At 32.8% G+C, this 21,831-nt stretch overlaps 1 protein-coding gene and 1 long non-coding RNA gene across 8 annotated transcripts in view; one reads left to right on the top strand and one right to left on the bottom strand.

The window, feature by feature from the left end:
* Ac76E (adenylate cyclase type 2 Ac76E) overlaps window positions 1-21,831 on the top strand; it is a 114,849-nt gene that overhangs the window by 91,421 nt on the left and 1,597 nt on the right. For all 7 annotated transcript variants that reach the window (XM_074112541.1, XM_074112547.1, XM_074112545.1 and 4 more), the window contains 12 exons: window positions 1,395-1,521; window positions 8,252-8,464; window positions 8,720-8,778; window positions 11,428-11,595; window positions 11,700-11,907; window positions 13,484-13,624; window positions 16,822-16,988; window positions 18,314-18,551; window positions 18,633-18,779; window positions 19,073-19,177; window positions 20,676-20,793; window positions 21,385-21,509. In XM_074112541.1, coding sequence (XP_073968642.1) covers window positions 1,395-1,521; window positions 8,252-8,464; window positions 8,720-8,778; window positions 11,428-11,595; window positions 11,700-11,907; window positions 13,484-13,624; window positions 16,822-16,988; window positions 18,314-18,551; window positions 18,633-18,779; window positions 19,073-19,177; window positions 20,676-20,793; window positions 21,385-21,509 — 1,816 coding nt within the window. The remainder of the gene's footprint in view (window positions 1-1,394; window positions 1,522-8,251; window positions 8,465-8,719; window positions 8,779-11,427; window positions 11,596-11,699; window positions 11,908-13,483; window positions 13,625-16,821; window positions 16,989-18,313; window positions 18,552-18,632; window positions 18,780-19,072; window positions 19,178-20,675; window positions 20,794-21,384; window positions 21,510-21,831) is intronic.
* Window positions 7,130-21,812, bottom strand: LOC141446126 (uncharacterized). Its single transcript, XR_012453531.1, has 3 exons — window positions 21,664-21,812; window positions 8,021-8,151; window positions 7,130-7,919 (listed from the first exon to the last, which is right to left on the bottom strand). It is a non-coding gene; the product is annotated as an uncharacterized lncRNA (long non-coding RNA).

Here is a 21,831-nt window from a genome sequence, read left to right as displayed (position 1 = left end):
TTCCACCAGAAGTTGGTGATTTTGTTTATTAAATTTATTTTTGTTCCTTTTAATTCAATACAAGTTTGTAATGTTACTATTTTCTTATCTATATAAATATTATTGTATTCACTATCAACTCCTTGTTAGGAGATATTGTAATCTCAAAAAACAATAAAATCTGAATCTGAATCTGAATCTGAATTGAGCAAAACGCAGGTTGAGAGAATGCAAAAATAATTATTAAGTAATAGTTGAAAGAATACAATTAAATATCCTATAAACAAATTGAGTTTACTGAACTATTGTAAACAATGAAAATGTACAAGCTCAGAAAGTTGAAGACAAATTTGGTAATCCTTGGATAATACCGACACACAGTATAATGCTAAACCGACTCAAGACGGAGTTCTAACAAGCACTGACTTACAATAACAGTGCTGAGGTTGAAACTCTCGGATATAGCTCGCAAGCTTGTAAACAAAAACACTGCTATTTTGATTCTTTGTCTTCTGACAATACGTTGGTGAAAAACAAACAAACAAATCCTTATCTACCATGTTCATCCTAGATCTTCACTTATTTGGAAAGGTCAGTATCATCTTCACTTCACCATTATCGCACAATGAGGGCATCTTAAGAGCAGCTTTTGGTGGCTGTTCCATCTCCAATCTCTGAAAGATTAATAATTTTTTTTTCTCCAAGATTTCCCCACTTGGATAATGGCTTCCCCATTACTCCCCTTATCCTAAGCCTCTTGGTTCTGAACTCACCCTTTCCTCGCGGTAGCCTTCTTTCATCATCTGTAACCTCCTCCAGGTCGCTGTAGTCTCTCCACCTCTTCTTTAAGGTTGCAACATTCGGTCAACTTTCGTCTTCTTTACTTCTCAGATGTTGCAGTATTGTTGGATCCCCCCTTTCCTCTACTTCGTTTCTCCTGAATATCTTTGTTTCGGACTGTTTGGGTTCTAAGACTACATCGCTGGTCATTCATTTTCACTGTCCCTTTTGTCTTTTGTGGAAACATCCACGCTCTCCACCGTTTTCACAATTGCTTCCACAATTCTTTTTTGGTTTCTTTCCCAAATTTGCCACTGCTCTACAGCAAATTATTCAACGATCCTTGTGGCTTTGCAAACTGTTTTAAATTTATGCTACCATTAATGCCTTTTAATATGGTGTTCTGGTGAAATCATTGTATTATGCATAATGCATAATGTCTCTAATTTGTTTTTTTCTTTCTTCTTATGCTCGTTACAAACATTTACATAAAACCTTCCTTTAACTTCTGAAGATTGGTTTTTTAAAGTATTTATTAGCCTTAACTTCAAATGGTAATCAACATTAAATATGAATGACTAATCTGAAAATCTTTAAGACGATGTTTAATAGAATAATGCTCTGTTTTCTTTCAGCCGTGTACATATTACAGAAGCCACATTACTTCAGCTAAATGATAGATTTCAAGTTGAACCAGGCAATGGCTCGTCTAGAGACTCTTATCTATCTGATCACAAGATAGAAACTTATCTTATTGTACCGGTAAGACATTTTTATCTTATCTAGGTAGTCTTCAAATATTTATAATAATTTGTATACTTCTCTACACCTGTTTTCAGTTTAAGTTTCTCAATTAATTTAATTTTTTTAATGGTTACTATTCTTTTTAATTTCAGTTAATGTGTTACTCAAGTTGCCCCAAATTGAACTCGTTGCTCTCCTTTTGATCTCTTTGACCCAGCTCTTGAATAATTAATTTGCTTAGCTTAGATTTATTAATATTAAATTTTCTGCTGTAACTTGTTTGGATTCTGTTAATTTGTAATTAATTTAAAAAAATAATAATTTTTTTTTATAGTCTCTCTCTCTCTTTTTCTTTCTTGCAAATACACAAAGAAAATTTAACTCTTAGGGTGGATATGTTTTTAAATATTTTGTAGAGTATTATCTTGGCATCACATGATACGTCTCCTAAGACCCACATAACCTTGGATAGCGCGAAAAGCCAACTCATTGCCAGCTGCTATTCTGGTTTTTATTTCTATTTCTTTAGATTTCGAGCTATTCATGACCTTTCCCAGATATTCGTAACTGCTCCCCGGAATAGCTTCTTCAGATTTCCAGTTGAAGTTGTACCAAACCCACTGGTTGCACGCTCAATAAGTTTTGAACATTGCCTTATATTAAAAACAAAAAAAAAAGTTTTAATGTATTTCCGATTGAGGAAACAATAGCTTCACTTCCTGACTACATGCTCCGGCTTACGGCGTGTTTCCAGCTGCCTTCCACACCAGCTTTTAAAGATTTAAATAAAATTTAAGTCGTTTTTAGTAGCACATCTCTAGGGATAAATGCTCTTGGATTAGATTAGATTAGATAAGATAATAGATGGGACGGGACCTACGCCACAAAAGACTTATTGTGCCAGCTCCTTCTTAGTTCTAGTAAGCGAACCCTCCCCTCCTAAAGAGGTTGAGGACTTTCCCTACTAGTTCTTTTTGCCTTTATCTCCTTCGGCCGCAGCGTTCCAAAGGTTTCATAGCGCAAACGCTCGGTCGCAACGCAATCGAACAGCAGGTGAGAGGCCGCGTCTCCTCCTCTTCCTGACACAATCTGCCGACACCGGTTCCGAGAGCTAATAAGCCCCCACCTTGCGAAGATGCTTCCTGAAACTACGGTTCCCCGTGAATAGGCCTGTAATCAGGAGTAATCTGATTTCTACCCAAACACTCTTTGGTCTCTTTCGTTCTTTGCTTACACAGCCAAGGCATCATAGTCTTTGCTCTTGGATTAAGTACTATCACTTACTATTACTAAGTACTACCAGTAATCGTAGCTGTATTTATTGACATGGTAAACTTAGAAATAATTGATATCAATTTTGACAGTTTTAAATTTTAAACGAATTACGCTTTTGTATGATATATAAATAATTGAAAATTACTGGGCGCTAAGTTCCATAAGAGGGGGGGTAACCAGTTTGTTAGTAATTTGTCTTGCATGTTTCATGTGAGAACGAGGATAACTTTTGTCATACCGATAAGCGTGGCAGAATTATTTAGACGGTGCTCGAATTGCCACACCTGGCAGCAGGATAGTAGATAGAGTGTTGTAGTGGTCGTTTGCGATCCCGAGGCTGTCGTATAGAGAGGCGAGGAGGCGGATGTGCAGAGAGTTTGTTTGAGTTCCATTTCCCCTGGTACCACAGCCATCTCTAGTTATATCGTGCAATTTACCAAGCTAAGTGGCTTCCGCTTTGCACTAAGTTAACACTCAACTTATGACCTTCATAAGTTAGTCCGCCGTATTGTTTACATCTTCACCGCGATCAAACATCAATATTTACTATAATGTCATACATGATCAAATAAATTTCAACAATATTATCTGCTACTACGTATCTAGGGGGCATCTTTCACTGGTTGGATGAAAATCTAAATAAAATAATGCAATGAACAAATTTATGTTACCTTGAAACAAAATTATCTTAAATAATCTTCTTTTTTCATTTACTTAATACAGTAGAACCTGGATTAACCGGGCTGACCTCCGGCTATATCCTCCCCAGAAAACTGAAATCCCGGTTAAACCGAATACATAGTATTACATAGTACATTTGTACTTATGAATGTATATAAGTGTATATGTATTTATTATACTGATGTTATAGGTAGACTCATCAGTAAGATGCCTATGTGAAAAATAAAAATTCGACCGAAAGGGCAAACGAAAGATGTTTTCTTCCCTTAAATGAAGTTATACAGGATGAGATCCTGTAAATGAAAATGATGAAATGTCCACTTCCCTAAAAGCTACTCACTTTACTGAGAAGTTGTTCAATGTTACTTTGGAAATTTTAATAAGAGTTAGTAATGGAATGTTCCCATCAAAAATGTGTTAATATTTTTTTTTTTTCAATTTATCTTTCACATCACGTAGTCCTCGGAATAGAATTTAAAAGTCCAGGACAAGTTTCTGTACGTCGTGTTTCAAAAATCCCCCAACTTATCCTACTCTGAGAGTTAGTTATCGTATCTTTTTTTCTATATGTTTGTTTGTAGGTTCAAGATACGAGGGTCGTTTGAAAAGTCCGTGCAAAAATAAAAACTACTTAATTTTTTGGGGTAAACCTTTTTTATTTTTCAACATAGTCTCCTTTTAGGCTTATACACTTCGTCCAACGCTGCTCTAGTTTGTTGATCCCTTCCGAATAATAGGATTTGTCCAAGTCTGAAAAAATAGCCATTCGTTTCTGCAATCACCTCCTCGTTTGAATAAAATCTTTTTCCCGCCAGCCATTTCTTCATATTGGGGAACAAATAGTAGTCCGAGGGAGCCAAGTCTGGAGAATAGGGGGGATGTGAAACGAGTTGGAACCCTATTTCCATTAATTTTGCGATCACAACTGGTGCGTTGTCGTGATGGAAAAGGACTTTTTTGTGGGCCAATCGTGGGCGTTTTTCTTGCAGCTCGGTTTTCAAACGGTCCAATAACGATGAATAATATGCACCTGTAATAGTTTTACCCTTTTCCAAATAGTCGATGAGGATTATTCCTTGCGAATCCCAAAAGACAGTCGCCATAATCTTTCCGGCCGAAGGAACGGTCTTCGCCTTTTTTGGCGCAGATTCCCCCTTGGTAATCCATTGTTTAGATTGTTCTTTGGTCTCAGGAGTGTAGTGATGTATCCATGTTTCATCCACAGTGACGGAAACGACGCTTAAAGTCCTGCGGATTCTTCTGGAACAGCTGCAAACCGTCCTTACACGATTTCATTTTTGGTCAAGCGTGAGCAATCGCGGCACCCATCTTGCAAATAGCTTTGTCATGGTCCAAATGTTGATGCAAAATATTATGTACCCGTTCATTCGAGATGCCCACAGCACTAGCAATCTCACGCACCTTCACTCTTCTGTCATCCATCACCATATCATGGATTTTATCAATGATTTCTGGAGTAATAACCTCAACAGGGCGTCCAGAACGTTCAGCGTCACTTGTGCCCATTATGGCCACTCTGGAAATTTTGAAACCACTTATAAACTGTTCTAATCGAAGGTGCAGAGTCACCATAATGTTTATCAAGCTTCTCTTTAGCTCTCCTGAGGCGTTTTGCCTTTCATAAAGTAGTGTTTAATCAACACACGAAATTCTTTTTCGTCCATTTTTTTGAAAATCACTCGACTTCCTCGATTCAAACGAATGCCAAACACAAAGAAATAGACCGATCTGGCTGAAACTTGGTGTGTGTTCTTCCAAGAGATGCTACTAACTAAACATAACCTCGATACGCGCCAGTGTGCTATCTCTCTGACTTTGCACGGACTTTTCAAACGACCCTCGTATAGTAAATAAGCGCAAAACAAAACGGTTTATCATTATGAATATTAAAGCTCTATATATACATAATAGGAGATTATTGATTACATTACATAATCTCTTTATTTATAATACATTTTAAGAAAATTACTTGCATGTTATATAAGGTATTATTAGTCTCCTAAAAACGTTCATATACTTACGTTTAAGCTTCGATTGAAAAAAAATGTAATTTTTAAACTTTTCTTTCATCTGGTGTAATAATTTTTAATTTTTCAACAATTGATGTTTTTTTAAACGTCAACGATTGTTTTATTTGTCTAATTTACGATTAGAATCTATTTTTATTTTATAGTTCTATAATAGTGTATAGTTTACTGTTCCTATTTTAGGTTTTTCATAGTCTTAATTTAATGATTTATCTAAAGATGTGGAATGTGAGCGATCTGATCTTTGAATCAAACAAGCGTCTCATCCTTTTTTATATCCTTGGTAATAAATGTTTTTGTTTTTATTTATTCTTTTACAAAATTTATTGCCGAGATTTATCCATAAATGGGTGGAAATGGTGTGACTAAATTACCTGATTTGACAGGTAAACCTATATCTAGGTGATGTTCTGAAAACAGTAATATGCTAACCTCTAAGGTGGAAATTAGAATGCACCAAATGTGTTACCTGTCGGAGTGACAAATAAAGCGCGAATTGATTAATTAAAAAAAAATTAGTATGATCCCAGAGGAGATCTTAAATCTTTAGTTCATTATTGATTGGTTTTGTTGCCAACAAAGTGTGGACTTAGTGAACAATTTATTAATTTTAATTATGAATTTGATGAAAACAATCTTTGCCTTTATTTGTAAATCATTTTTCTCCTGATTCAGTTGTTCATTTCCTTTTTGGTACCTCACTTAGAAGTCATTTTCCTAACTCGTACCATTCTTCAAATGAATCTAAAAATGATCAAGTTTCTCAAGTTGTTAGATATAAATAGTGTGAATCAAATTAAATGAAATTTACAGTTTTATGTGCCAAGCTCCTGAAGTTCAGTTAGCTCTTTGCTTTTAGATATGATAACTGTTCAGTAAATTATGTCTAACTAATTAAGTTATTTTTCATTTATGTTATGTCAATGAGTTATGTTATAGTTTTCCACTATTTTTTATCTCATAAAGTATAATTTCCTTTCCTTTATTTTAATACTGTATTAATTTTATTGTTTGTGCATTGTTGTTACAACTCCCAGCTAAAGGTATTTACCTAGAATCTTGTTAAAAAATTAATAATTTATTAATTTTACGATTGTAATGCTCTTGATACAATTTTCTTTGTTCATGTCTGCCCTTTTGAACTAAAAAATGTAAGAAGACCGAAGGTGAATAATATTAGGGTCAAGAAAATTTGAAGAAGGCTCTTTTACGTCAAAGTTAATTTCTTTTTGATCTTTTAAATGAAGGCTACCTATCTTTTGAAAAGTTTTGAGACAATTCCTAATAAGTTTGGGAGTATAAAACGGAAAATTCGAAATATTGTTTCGAATTTTGATTTATGCCTGTACGCTCCATTACTTTAAGAAAATCTGTACGAAGTTTAATATTAAGTTTTTCTTTAACCCAAGATTAATTACCAACAATTTTCCTTTAGAACAAGATAAACAGTAAAGAAACTATGGCCTTCCCACGAGGAACTACGTATGGAATAATTCGTGTACTAAGTTTGTAAAAAATTATTTAGTATAGCGACATCTCTGATTGGCTGATACAGTCCGAAAGCTTATACCGGATATTAAATGTGAAATCTCTACGCGCTTTTTTTTGAGTTGAGCTGTGCACACACTCTGCAGATAGACACATGTAGTCACTGCACACAACTCTGACATGTATCAGCCGTAATTGCTTCTCTGTTTTACCTTTAGGGACAGAATAATAGAAGAGCTGTAGGATATATACCTTTGTAGTTCTAGTGCATTTCACTAGCTAACAATGCCTTTATATTGTTTTAATTGATTGCAACTAGGAGGTAGTAATTATGTGCATGGCTAACTAGAAGGAATCTATCGCATCGCAAGTGCCGGGTTTTCCATTAGATCAAAGGTTTGCTGAAATACAATTATTTATTAGCAAATGTTTATAGTTTTGTAAAATGGTGTACTTAAGTTATGCAGTTCCTCTTGATAGTGACTCTTGCCTTCATTAAAATGTCGTCTAATCATGTATTAGTGGAGTATTGCCTCCTTCAATTCTCTCCAGGTTAAGTATTCAGAATTTTGTTCAGGTACCTGCATGTAACTTTCTGCATTCTCGGGACATTCCCTGGGAATCACCTAGTCGTACGTTTTTTTTAAAACAAAGGTTCCTAGAACGATTTGCAACGTAGTTCTCTGTTCTATCCATTGTTTTACTCAATATACCCAATGTCGGTTGATAAAATTTTCATCTATTTTAGGTTAATTTTGTTTCAGTCTCAGAAACTCTTTAGGCAAACTATCCATCAGAGAGCCTCTTCAGCTGCACCTTTATTCTTCTTCATTTTTGTCTGGGTTATATTCCGAGACCTCTTCCACAATCGGTGTACCCCTTCTATTAAAGAACGCCATCTCAGAACTCGTTCCGTGGTGCCATCTAAAACCAGTCAATGATCGACCCTCTGAAGATGTTTACAATAAATTCTATGTTTGGTTGGGCATAAGAAACCTTATTAAACTGTCGGCATATATACTAACCGATAATATAGTCCCGTCATTGGATGGAAGCCATTATCTAAATAAAGGACTCAAGCTCGGGTCCTTCAAGGCGCTAGTCCAGCTCATTTCAGCTTGCAATTCTGGTTTAGAGCTGTATGGTACCCTTACACCTGTAAACAGTATCTTGAAGAATGGAATTATGTACAAGTAAAACTAATACTTTTTCAATGTATTAATAATTATTTAAATTAGTGTTTTTTTTTTTTCCAGAGCAACGAAAGTAAACAAAAACTAAACGGCGTGGGTGACCGTAGAAGATCAAGTTTAGGCTTACCGCTGACTGCAGAATGTGGCTTGCATTCCACTGGTTCTGTAAGAAGTAGATCTCCAAGTAAGATGACCAAATACATTGAGTGTTGGGGTGCTGATAAACCATTTGCCAACATTACAGAAAATACTCTGGCTAAAAATATTGGCCTTACGGTTAGTTATTTAGTTTGACTTTGGTTTTTTGTGTGTTAATTTCAATTGTCTTTGTAATACGAGTATATAAATGCAGTAGTTATAAACTTATAATAATTAAAAACTTGTATAGAATTTATAATCATTATCTTCAACGAACTTATTGGTTTTTTTTTTACTTGTACCTTATACAATACAATTTTTGTGATTACAATATTCTTCTTGGAGTGCCGTCATGACGTGATCTAGGATGTTAATTAAAACTAATCTTTACAGAGTTTGGCGATGATAGAATCAAATCTACTTCCAAACAAAGGGACGTGTTCTGAGTGTGGGTTAGTTTTTATTTTTGTTTTATATATCCTTTCTTAGATAAAATATTTTTGCAATTAAAAAATAAAAAATGTGCAATAATAAATAGTACCTTAACAAAAACTTACAGTTTAAAAAGTTAAGTATAAGGGTTGATTAAACGCCAAAAGGTACACAAATCAGCAAGTACCCAACATTTCATTAATACTTCATTGATATTATTTAAGTAATTTTACCGCATTAATTTTCATTAATATTTTTTAAGAATTTATTAGATGTCACATACCCTTATGCTGGCCAGTTCATTCATAATAGTTATAATTGTGATAAAATGTATATTATATCTTCGTATAAATAGGTACTTTATTTTAACTCTATTCCAAATTATTCTTCTGATTTCTCTTTAATGTGCCCTTTATTCTGAAGTTGTCACACATACATGCATGTTAAATTAGAAAAAGACAAATTTAGAGTCGGCTACTGTTTAAATTTGAATCACGGAGGATTTAAAACAATATTTCATTCTTGAATTCGTCTTACCGAAATATTCGTGAGGACAAATAACACACAGTTAATAACAAGTAGATTATTCAACATTATTTATTCATTTCTCAATTGTAATTTAATTTAGTTCCCCTAATTTTACTTATAGTAAAATACTGGAATAATTAGCTGTCCTAAAAATATGCATATCTTATTTATTTTATATTACATATACACAACATTTGGGATGAATACCTAGATTGAGAATGTAATTGAAGAAAACTATATTATTTGCGATAAAGCCAGATAATTATTATCTATTATTATAAACGTTTGACTACTACATGTAATAACAATTACTTTAATCGAAGAATGAACTTAAACCGACGATTTTTATTTAAAAATAAAAATAAATAAATAAAATCATTGATGTATGTTGGTGTAAGCAATTTTTAAAAAACGTTTATGAATTTTTTAGCCTCATATTTTTTTATTTTTTATAACGTTTTTTTTTTCACCTGTAATCAATAGTTTGATTATTATAGATAAATAGATATTACAGTCAATCTAAGTTAAATGGTGTGCTACTTGAACAAATATTTTGTAGATGAAAATGGCCAGCATAAGGGTATGTGACATCTAATAAATTCTTAAAAAATATTAATGAAAATTAATGCGGTAAAATTACTTAAATAATATCAATGAAGTATTAATGAAATGTTGGGTACTTGCTGATTTGTGTACCTTTTGGCGTTTAATCAACCCTTATACTTAACTTTTTAAACTGTAAGTTTTTGTTAAGGAGATTTTTGTACCTTTTGGATAGATTTTCCTTTTTGTCTATTAGCAAAGTTACGTCTGCTTTACAGATTTTTTTAAAATTTGGAATAAGCTATTTTATCATTATAACCTGATAAGGTGTTAAATCGGAACCGTAACTATCACTGGAGAGATCTTTTTAAAGAATGGTTATAGTTGCGGTCCCCAAACCATCCTCAATAACCATTTTTTTGAGAAAGCGTTTTGAATAAAATAGGAAGGTATTTGTAGGTAAATAGCAAAATTAAACTGCGATTTCAGTACTTCCTTTTAAGAGGAGCAAGAAAAATAAACTGCGATTACAGTACTTCTCCCTAAAAGGCAAAGATTTTGAATCGAACGACAATTCATTGATGTAAATCGGTTCACTCATTGATAATTTTAACGATTGCAGTACTTCCTCTTAGTAGGTGTAAGAGCATGATGGCACTTCACAGCCACGTAGAGGAGCTTTAATCACTTCTTCGTGCTAAATTTTATCAAAATCGGACTAAGCTTTGTAGAAATATTGGTAATAATAGTTTTAGAAAGGGCCTTATTTGGGTGGGGCGAACTCCCCTCCTTATGAGGCATAGCGTCGAGACTTTTAAAGTACAAATCTGTACAAAATTTCGATTCGAATGACACTTCATTCATGAAAATCGGTTCACGTGTCGATAATTTGAAACGATTGCTATACTTCCCCTTAACAAGTGTAAGAGCAGATCGACGCTTTATTGTTAGGGAGGGGAGCCCTAACCCTATCATCCTACCAAATTTTATCAAAATCGGGTCAAGATTTACAGAGTAATTAGTAATAATAATTTTGGAGGGGGCCTTACATAAAGGGGGCTAACTCCTCTCCCATTGGATGTACAGGGCCGAGACCCCCAAAAGGCACATCTACATAAAATTACGAATCGAATGACACCTCATTCATGAAAATCGGTTCACGCGTTTAGGCGCTACGTTGTTTACAAAAAAGGTAACAACAAGAACAACAAGAACAACAACAACAACAAGAAGAACAAGAACAAGAACATTTTTTGAAAAAGCGGTTTTTGCTCATTTTCGGCAACTTTTTTCTCGAAACCTATTAGATCTGGGTGGTTGCAAAAAAATTACAGTTATGAAGGAGGGTTTGGAGTAAGATTTAAAGAAAATTTGGGAATTTTATCTTTTATAGAAAAAGAGAAAAAAATTGTCAAAGTTGGGTGTTTTTCAACGTTACGCTTTTTCGTGCAGTTTTTGATGGTCAACCCTTATACAACTGTCCTACCGGACAGTTTTAATTTACGTGTATAATAAGACGCTGATTGTTGAAGAAAATGAAAATTATGGATTATTGTTATTTTTATTGATTTAAAACATCTTTTAATATTAATTATCAGGAACTGTTATAAAAGAGATGGAATGAATCCTGTAACTTTATGGTTCAGTGACGCAAAACAGGAAATAGCCTACAGATCTCAGGTTGACCCACATTTTAGAAATTATATGTCTTCATCTGTTGGTATCTTCTTAGCAATGACGGTTATCCAGTTGTTGACAATACCCAGGTTAGTGTTTTTGTTATAATATTTCGGAAGAAGAAAAAAAGAAGTTTTTAAATTCATATTTTTTTGGTGACTAACTAAAAACTATACTTTATATTTTGTTTCAGGTTAATGTTGATATGTTTAGCCTACATTCCAACTCTTCTAGCTCTTCTAGTATTGTTGTACGCATCTTGGGCGGGACATACAAACCATAATTCTGATATTCCAGATAATAATCATGGTGGAGGTTTAATAGCTCAAACCGTGTGGCTAAGAGTAACTGTTGCAGTCTTTGTGGTTGATCTGGTAGCCACTTGTGCCCTCATTACTTTGGTTAGTGCATTTAAATGTAGATTTATTTATTTAATTGCATCTTATACAAATAAGTTTTACATCAAGAGATTGCGCGATTTAAGAGGCTGGGGCGGGTTGTCGGGTTTGAAAAGTGGAAGAGTGGTATTGAGCCTCAGGAGTAGGGCGTCTAAACGGTCTAGTGTGTAGAAGGTGAGGATATTTAAGGAGGTGGTCTTTATGGAGAGTATCATTGGAAACGCAGTAAGGAGCATTGAGGATTAGAGGAACAATATTGGACGGCTTGGCAGTTCCCCAAGGAAGTGATTGTGCATGAAGTTCGGCCCAAGAGGTAGTCTCAGTTCACCGTACCTTCTGAACTGATTCTTGTCTTCTTAGTCATGCATGTTAAAAAATGCGGGTTTCCACGTTAATCCACTAAAGGCTGAACCCCTCCCAGATAGCGATTGCATTTTGGAAATGTGCTAGTATCTAGTACAACGTGAAGTTTTGTCGTCTCAGTGTTAATGAAACCGTGGAAGTGATCAGATAGATCTGCATATTTGGAAGAGCCACTTTTTGAACAGAATGTTGAGGTAGAATAAAGATAGCGACAGTGTAAGTGGTGATCTTGTACTAGTGTCGGTAGGGCACAGAGAAGGATTGGCGTCGGTAAAGTGTCGTTTCAATGTTTCATTGCTTGCTTGCTTCTTAAAAAAGCAGAATGATTACAGTCATATATACAGGGTGAACCATTAAGTAATGTCCATAGGCCTACTGTGTGTAGTACATCTAAAGTATAGTTCAATTATTGGCCAACTTCACTTACTCTCCAAACAGCCTCAATCTTCCTCCGAATACTGGAAAAATAAAAGTAATCGAAATTTTTAAGAAAACTCATTAGGCCCTTACGTGATCATTATCCAGACCTAGGTGCTAGCACTTTTTATCAAAGTTTCCTTGTCGGATAGGGCTTTCAAACGGTATATCATTTTCCAGGATTCCTTTTATCTTCGTATGAAAAATTACGTTTGTTTTTGCAAAAAAACGTGTACACGAGCACTCAACAGTGTTAGTTTATCAAGATGTTTAATTCATTGAAAACTCTTTTAGAAGGACCAGTAGTCAATTTTTAAAGTAGGCTTGTCGTAAAATAGGGAATATTTTATAGAATTACTTATGCTTCGAAATGGTGTCAATTTTTAGAAAAAATTTACCTGTCTTTCTAATCGTGTCATCAGAATCGAATTCAGACTAAAACTTTCTGAGTAATAACATTTTTATTGGGAAAAAGTAAGGATTTTAGAAAAAAAAATTAAAGTGACGTCACTCAAGAACAGAGGAAAATATGAAGTTGGCCAATACGTCACTGAACTCCACTTTAGATGTAATACTACACACAGTAGGCCTACGGACATTACTTACTGATTCACCCTAAATAGAGGTACTTTTATTGAGGAGATTCAGATGATAAATAAATCAACGATATTTTAGAATTAGCTCAAGAAAACAGATCCTTCAAGTATTCTATATTTATAATCAATCTTCATGGTGGTTCCCTAATTGAAATTCATAATTATGGACAAATAAATAATATTGAATATTATTGTCATTGCAGCTAGACACGGAACCAGATAGGCCTAAAGAAGTGTCAATATTAGATATTTCGACGGATGCTTCGAACGTTCCAGTTAATATAACAGCTTCTGATGACATCCCCATTACCATGATAGATGATCAACTGATGACGTCTGTACCTGTATGTATTCCATTGTAGGTTTTCCATTCTTGGATTTTTTGTTTTTTTTCAATGATTCAAATTATTTTCATTTAAATTAATAACGAAAATTCGGCCATCATTAGAAGGGAACTATGCTTTTAATAAATCAGCTGTAGGATTTGATAGTAATTATATTACAGATGTATTGTACGAATTTGTCCTAGTACCTTGAGCTGTGTTTTTTTTTTATCAATTTGGGTTCAAAATAAGAAAGGTAAGCGGTTAAAGCGGTGTACACATTCATGGAGTAGTCATTCCCATTAAGGACCATGTAGTTTTTCCACCTTATCCCAGAGGTGTTCTGAGTTTTCAGGAATGAAACACCGATAGGATCCCGTGGGATTGACCATTTAAAGGAATGTTATATATCTACCAATTTATTTACACCAGTACCAGTGATGTACATTGAAGATCCCATTCAAAAGGCTAGAATTGGGAATTGACTATTTTTGTCAACAGATACCCATTTCTGTTAAGAAATTTTATTATCCTGTGGATTTATGACATGTCATATTTGTCTAGAGTTTGCAATATATAATTGCTTTTATCAAAAAAAAAAAGAAGAGATGTACTTACTAGATTCTTTTAATTATTTTGGATAAGTTAGATAAATATTGAAAACAGAATGGATTTACAAATTAATATGGCTGATTTGGGCCTCGATTCTTTAGGTGAATGAGGCTACTATATTCTAATTTGTAAATGTTTATATTTGTATTAGATTTTTGCCAAGTACCCAGAGTACCCAGAGTGCTACTTTAAAACCAATTGTTTTGCAAACATTTCTAAAGTGCTTTTTGTTTCTAAAAATACTACTACTTGTATTCTATTTTAATACGTACATTTGAAGGCTGCATAATCCGTGATAGACTTTAAATTATTTTAAAAATACAACCGTGCGTTTATCATTGGAAAAATTAAAATGGTGGATATGCTTCCAATGTTTCTTTAAATTAATTTTATTATTTTGTTAACATTCAATTTTTTTTTTATTTTTAATTGATAATAAATTATTTATAATAGAGATATTTATTTCAAGAAGGCACAGAGAGTTTCAGTATTTATTATTTATTTTTTAATTTTCATAAAGATCTAAGGGTAAATTCCACAAGAAATGCTTCTTTTTTTTAAAAAATATCAATTGAATAAATTGCTTCTGATTTGAGAATCTTCTAGCATTAAGGCTGACATCTTAAAATTGTTAACTAAAGATTCAGAAGGATGAGAGTTACATTTTATAACCTAAAAGGCAAAGATTTTGAATCGAACGACAATTCATTAATGTAAATAGGTTCACCCATTGATAATTTTAACGATTGCAGTACTTCCTCTTAGTAGGTGCAAGAGCTTGATGGCCCTTCACAGCCAAGTAGAGGAGCTTTAACAACTTATTCGAGCTGAATTTTATCAAAATCGGACTAAGCGTTATAGAAATATTGGTAATAATAGTTTTAGAAAGGGCCTTACTTGGGTGGGGCAAACTCCCCTCCTTATGAGGCACAGCGTTCAGACTTTTAAAGTGCAAATCTGTACAAAATTTCGATTCGAATGACACTTCATTCATGACAATCGGTTCTCGTGTCGATAATTTGAAACGATTGCTATACTTTCCCTTAACAAGTGTAAGAGCTGATCGCCGCTTTAATGTTACGTAGAGGAGCCCTAACTCTATCATCCTACCAAATTATTTCAAAATCGGGTTAAGATTTACAGAGTAATTGGTAATAATAATTTTGGAGGGGGCTTTACATAAAGGGGGCTAACTCCTCTCCTATTCGATGTACAGCGTCGAGATCCCCAAAAGGCACATCTACATAAAATTCCGAATCGAATGACACCTCATTCATGAAAATCGGTTCGTGAGTTTAGGCGCTACGCAGTTTACAAAAAAGGTAACAACAACAAGAAGAAGAAGAAGAAGAACAACAACAATTTTTGAAAATGTAGTTTTTGTGCATTTTTCGCATCGTTTTTCTGGAAAACTAATTAATCTATGTTATTACGAAAAAATTACAGTTATAAAGGAGGGTTTGCCCTTTATTATAAAGAAAATTTGGGAATTTTATCTTTTATAGAAAAAGAGAAAAAAATTGTCAAAGTTGGGTGTTTTTCAACGTTACGCTTTTTCGTGCAGTTTTTGACGATCAACCCTTATACAACTGTCCTACCGGACAGTTTTAATACAATTTAAGGGAAATATTTGTCGAATTTAAGTACAACAAATTTAAAGAGAGATTTTCACTCTTCTAGCCAAACAACTTGGGAAGTCCGTACAAAATAATTGTATTTAAAATTTATTTACTACATTTTATCTGTTGGCTTGTTGCAGCAAGTTACTGTAATACATAGATATATAGATACATGGGAAACAAATAATACAAATACATATAATAAAAAATAAATATTTATAACACAATAATAAATGAACTATAATAAATAATGAAACACATTTCTTTCTTAGTTTCAAACTATTAGTTGTAAATAAATTAAGGTGCTTGATTAAAGTGATATTTAACAGATAAGCAACTTTAACTTCAACATTATCTCAATGTAATTTTCTTTTAAAGCATGAGAAAAAATTAAATTTTAACCCAAAATTAATTAAAAAATATCTTTTTCCGCAGATAAATAGTAGAGGTACAGGCTACTATTATTAAAAATATATATTGTGTTACTATAATCTTAAAGTAGTTTTATCTTTTCACTACACATTGTAGGTCTTACTTTTGTAAAAATTTGTTGAATTATAAGTTGTTAGAAAATTAATTCAATTTAAATTTTCTAAAGATTAATTTACATGAAAGTGAATAAGTTATTGTTTCTTTCTATAAAATCGAGTATTATTTTTTTTAATTTACAGAGAACTTTTTTGTCAATATTTTAGTTTTTTGCAGCAAATAAATACTTTTATATCAGTTCTCGAATGAACCCTTGATTTATTTATTTATTTTATTATATCTCATTCAAATTAACTATCCTTATTATATTAATATTCCTGCAACTTAGTGAAAAGAAGAAATTTCTTTAAATTATAGTTCCTCCATGCAATTAGAAATGAAAAGTTTTTAATTAAAATAGAAGGAATAAAATCTATCATATATATTTAAGTATTATGCTGGATATAGTTTTACGTTAAAATAGTAAAGCATAAATAGTAAACTGTCTTTCTGTTTCAGTCGTACCTAATGAGTTCAGTGCTGTCTTTGGCCGTTGTCTCAGTATTCCTTAGACTTGGTTATCTCATAAAATTATTACTAATGCTAACTGTGGCTGGCCTGCACTATGGATTATTTATTTCTCAGCCTCTCTTTAGAGGCTATTTCTTTGGAGTGACAAATGATAGGTATTTTTTTTTTTTTTGTAATCTTTACCTTGAAATAATGATAATATGCTGAAAAAAATATTGAAATATTGTACTCAGTACACCTCTGAGAATAGGTGTAAAATGCTTGAAGCTTAATGGAATGACTACCAGTCACTCTATAAATGTGTAGCATTTTAACGTTTACGCTTCAATGGGATTTTAACCCATTCTTCTCAGTTGGAAAGCTGGCCAGAACAAAAAGATTAAGAAGAATCCATCCTAGCAAGAAGGCCAAGGCCGCCAAGAAAACTTGTAGCTTGAAATTTAGTATGTGGGTATATGTCCAGACCAATTTTCCTTGAACGCTTGAATTTTAGTTCTTTTTCTCGTATATATTAATGCTGGAACTGTTTCATTCCGAATATAACAACTAGGAGCTCTTTTGGTGTTGTTTTTAGTTTTCAGGACTGGATAAGGTCTTCTTAGTTGGCAATGGCTTGGTATTGACTGGGTAACTCTATAGAGGAATTGAACCTATATTAATCTTAACTTCCCGTAAATATTTGTTGCTCTGCAGTGTGGAATTTTGAGAAGCAGTTCTCTTTTATTAAAAAGCTTATTTTAGTAAATTATATTATAATTAGTATTCACCAAAAATCTGTGAAGGAAAAACAAAAAAAGACTTTTTTAAAAAGTAAAATACCAATGGTAAGTATCCTTGGTGCTTGGTCTGGGTAAATATCTTTGTTTCTAGCCATCATACCAACACCATCTTCGAAGAAATTATGTCCAAAAAAAAAAAAAAAGCCAAAATGGCCCCTGGTCAGTTGACTTTAGTCGGTTGTATATTTCATTATATTTATTCTTTTTAATTTAATTTATTTATGAACATATGCATGTAATTGTAACTAATGCATATCTAAAAGATTCTATTGATCTTATTAACCAGTTGAACTGTTTATGACGAAGATATTCGTCAAGAAAAAAAGTGTTAAATTTTGTGTTATGACGAGTACATTCGTCATGCATTTTCAGTAGTGACCATCGGCAGCTGATTTTGCAATTTTAGTTAAAACTAAAATATATTCGTCAATTTATTGTTGATGTTTTTGGTTCCTATTTATGTTAATATAAATAAATGAATAAATGTACATGAAATAAGTAACGAAAAAAATATATAAGTAATTTCATTGCAATCCAATTTCATATCAAACATACTCTGGGTTTGATGAATATATTCGTCATCGCTTAATTTGTACGACGCACCTAGGGGACATATTTTCCAACAAGGTCGAAACAGCTGACTGGTTAATTCATTTATTCTGGTACAAAAAGAAAAGAAAAGTATTTTCTTTGTTTTCCAGCCTATCTCAAGTACCTTGGGAATTGAAATTGGCTGTAGCCATTTCTTGTGTAACTGCACTTCTTCACGTCCTAGACAGACAAGTGGAATTTACCACACGGATCGACCATCAATGGAGGACTAAATTATTAGTGGAACAGGAAGAAGTGGAAACAATGCGAGGAATTAATAAAATTTTATTAGAAAATATCCTACCAGCACATGTTGCACATTTGTTTTTATCTAAAAATACTAGTCAGGTATTATTTTTTCTAATTATTATTTTGTATGCATTCATTTTTATGCTTTTAACTATTAATGAATTTAATTTACCATAAAAGGAACTCTACCATGAGAGATATAACTCAATAGCAGTAATGTTCGCTTCAATACCAAACTATAAGGAATTTTATGATGAAAATGACGTGAATAAACAAGGACTGGAATGCCTTAGATTGTTAAATGAAATAATATGCGACTTTGATAAGGTGAATAATTAATAATTATTTGTGATAGAAAAGTTACTTAATATTTAAGAGTTTATTTTCTATTTCTGGATTACAAAGACGATCTTGATCACTTAAATTTTCTGCTAAGAGCTTAACCACGTGATTTTTCTTCTTTTTTTTTTTTGGCAGTGGCGTTGTATCGTTGCTTTCTTTAAGATGAGCTAGCAAATACTGACATGTTTTCTGTCATCTCCAAATTAAATTAAGCCAATGTCTGAGTATCATAACACCAATTTAAATTGCATATAACTAAAGTTTTCGTTCCGTTTCAGCTATTATTAAAGCCTAAATTCAGCTGTATAGAGAAAATAAAGACAATTGGAAGTACTTACATGTTGGCCTCTGGATTAGAACCTGGGAAAGAGGATGCTAGAGGGGTGAGTAAAGTCATTTAATGGGAACATATCCTGTTTAGTTTTTACCCCATTCCCGAATAATGATTTCATACAGTGAATTTAAAGAATTGTTTTCTTTGTAATAAAAAATTCGAATCCACGTTCATCATAAAGATGGCTAACATTATTGACGAATGTATCATTTGAAATTACTGTTACCATGAAACATTCAGAAAAGCCAGACACTTAATCTCATGATTCCTATTTTTTTTTTTCTTCTAAACTATAAAATGAGAAACTTTTTGGATTAAAACTGTCCGGTTGGATCGTCAAAATGCACGAAAAAGCTGTAACGTTGGAAAACACACAACTTTGACAATTTTTTTCTCTTTTTCTATAAAATACCCAAATTTTCTTTAAAATAAAGGGAAAATCCTCCTTTATAACTGTAATTTTCTTCCAACAACCCCAGATTAGATAGATTTTGAGAAAAAAGTTGCTGAAAATGAGCAAAAACGGCTTTTTCAAAAATAGGTCTTGTTACCTTTTTTGTAAAGTGCGTAGCGCCTAAACGATTCGATTCGGAATTCAATGTAGATGTGCCTCTTGGGGGTCTCAATGTTGTACATCAAATTGGAGAGGAGTTAGCCCCATATATGTAAATCCATTATTAGTCTTGAAAATAGTTTTCAGGTTTTTAGATCTTCAATCTTTCAAATAGGTACCTGGCTCAGCCATCTCTCCTCTCTCTGAACTGTAGAAGCAGGATTGCCGCAGGGAAATATACTTTGGCCCCTGTCCTCTACATCATACATACTTTGCAATCTCTCCATACTATTCTCCTCGCCCTACCGCAGTACAAGTTTCAGTCTCACTTAGGTGAAATAGTATCTTGGGCACAAAGAAGTGGCCAGTTAAAATGATCCCACAGAAACCAAGAAATCACTTTATTCTTTGGCGAAACGTCAACCTACCTTCTTTCCCTGTTCCTTTCACAGACCCTGGTGTGCCTGCCATCTTGGGCTCTTCCTTCAAGAAATGACAAAACGTGCGGACTCGAAACAATTTGTAAACAATAGTATTATCAAAACCTATGTGAACTTACGAGTTGTGAGGTTTCAGCAAAGTGCTACAAAAAAAAATATGGACTGTACAGATAGTTGGTGCTCCTTTCTTAGTGACTAACCTTCCTCAGCATTACGAAATCAACATCCCATTCAGAAAAACAACTCGCCATGACAAAATCTCCATACAAGTTCCATAATTCATTCATTCTTTGCTCCAATCATACTCGTACATTCTTTTGCCTGCACTGCCATTCCTCATAATCGACCAAGCTGGCTGAATCGCCAGTGATGCCGAACACTTCTTATGTTATAGTCTGGCTTTTTTTTTCTGGCATAATTGACAAAATTAATTAATAACTTTTTCTGAACTAAAATACAATAAAATAAAAAAGTAATTTCGTGTTTAATTTTTGTTATTTTTATAATATTTGCTAACCATATATATATATATATATATATATTTTTTTTATTAGAAAGCTACCAGACAGAGAGATCATAGTATTATATCTTTAGTTGAATTCGCAATAGCTCTAATGAACTTATTGGATCAAATTAACAAAGAGTCTTTCCAAAGATTTAAATTGAGAATTGGTAAGGAAATAAAATACCTATTTTTTTTATTACTTAAAGTAGGTGATATTATTCTAATTAGAAATATTTGTATTTGTTATAATTTTCAATTATCTGGAAGGTATTGCCTAATATTTGAAATAAAACAAGCCCTTCACTTATAAAATTTGTTTTTCCTTTAATGTACAGTTTTTTTTAACTTTTCTTCATATATTTTCAACATATTTCTCGTTTTTATTACGTTTCTTATCACATTAACTATTTTAAATAATAATATAAAATTGTTTACCTTGAATTTTTTATTGTTTTGTTAAAATGTATTTTCTACATTTATAGATAAATCACCTAAACATTTTTTTTAAGAATGTATAAAACCATTTTGTGTAGTCTTTTCGTGGAAACCATGTTAAACTAATCTTGTACAGTTACTAAATAACGGACCACATAGGTCTGAAACGTTACTTGTATATTATTTATTACGAAAACTTGGATACAATGAAATAAACAGAAAATTTGAGTTGAAGATAAAAGTACATATAGGACTACGCTATTAAACTTGTTATCACAACTTATTTGAATATCGCTAATTGTTTGTCTGTCATTGATTTTAAGGACTGAATCATGGTCCAGTGATAGCAGGAGTAGTTGGTGCTCAGAAACCACAATATGATATTTGGGGAAATACGGTTAATGTTGCGTCAAGAATGGATTCCTGCGGTGTTATGGGACGAATTCAGGTATCAAATTAGTAACTAGCATGAACGGAAAAGTTTATTATGTTTTCTATTTCTTACTAGGTAATTTTTATTGCTAAAACCAGGATCTTGTTGTTGTTTAATAATACTTAATTTAATAATAGGAATAATATTAATTGTATGTAGAAGTACTTACTTCCTTCTATTCGCCGTGAAAATGCTTTAAATGACATCAAAATTATTCAGACAGTAGTAATAAATGAGGAAGAATACAGTACACAAATCAATCAGTAAATAAATAATACAGAATATGAAGTAAACAATTATCCTACATTTAAGGAAGGTTATTAGAAAGAAAAGCGCT

The sequence above is a fragment of the Rhodnius prolixus genome, unplaced genomic scaffold (genome assembly GCF_049639745.1).
Source record: "Rhodnius prolixus isolate KJV_2025 unplaced genomic scaffold, Rpr scaffold_1, whole genome shotgun sequence".
In the NCBI taxonomy this organism is placed as follows: domain Eukaryota; kingdom Metazoa; phylum Arthropoda; class Insecta; order Hemiptera; family Reduviidae; genus Rhodnius; species Rhodnius prolixus.
This window is presented reverse-complemented; position numbering and strand designations above follow the sequence as displayed.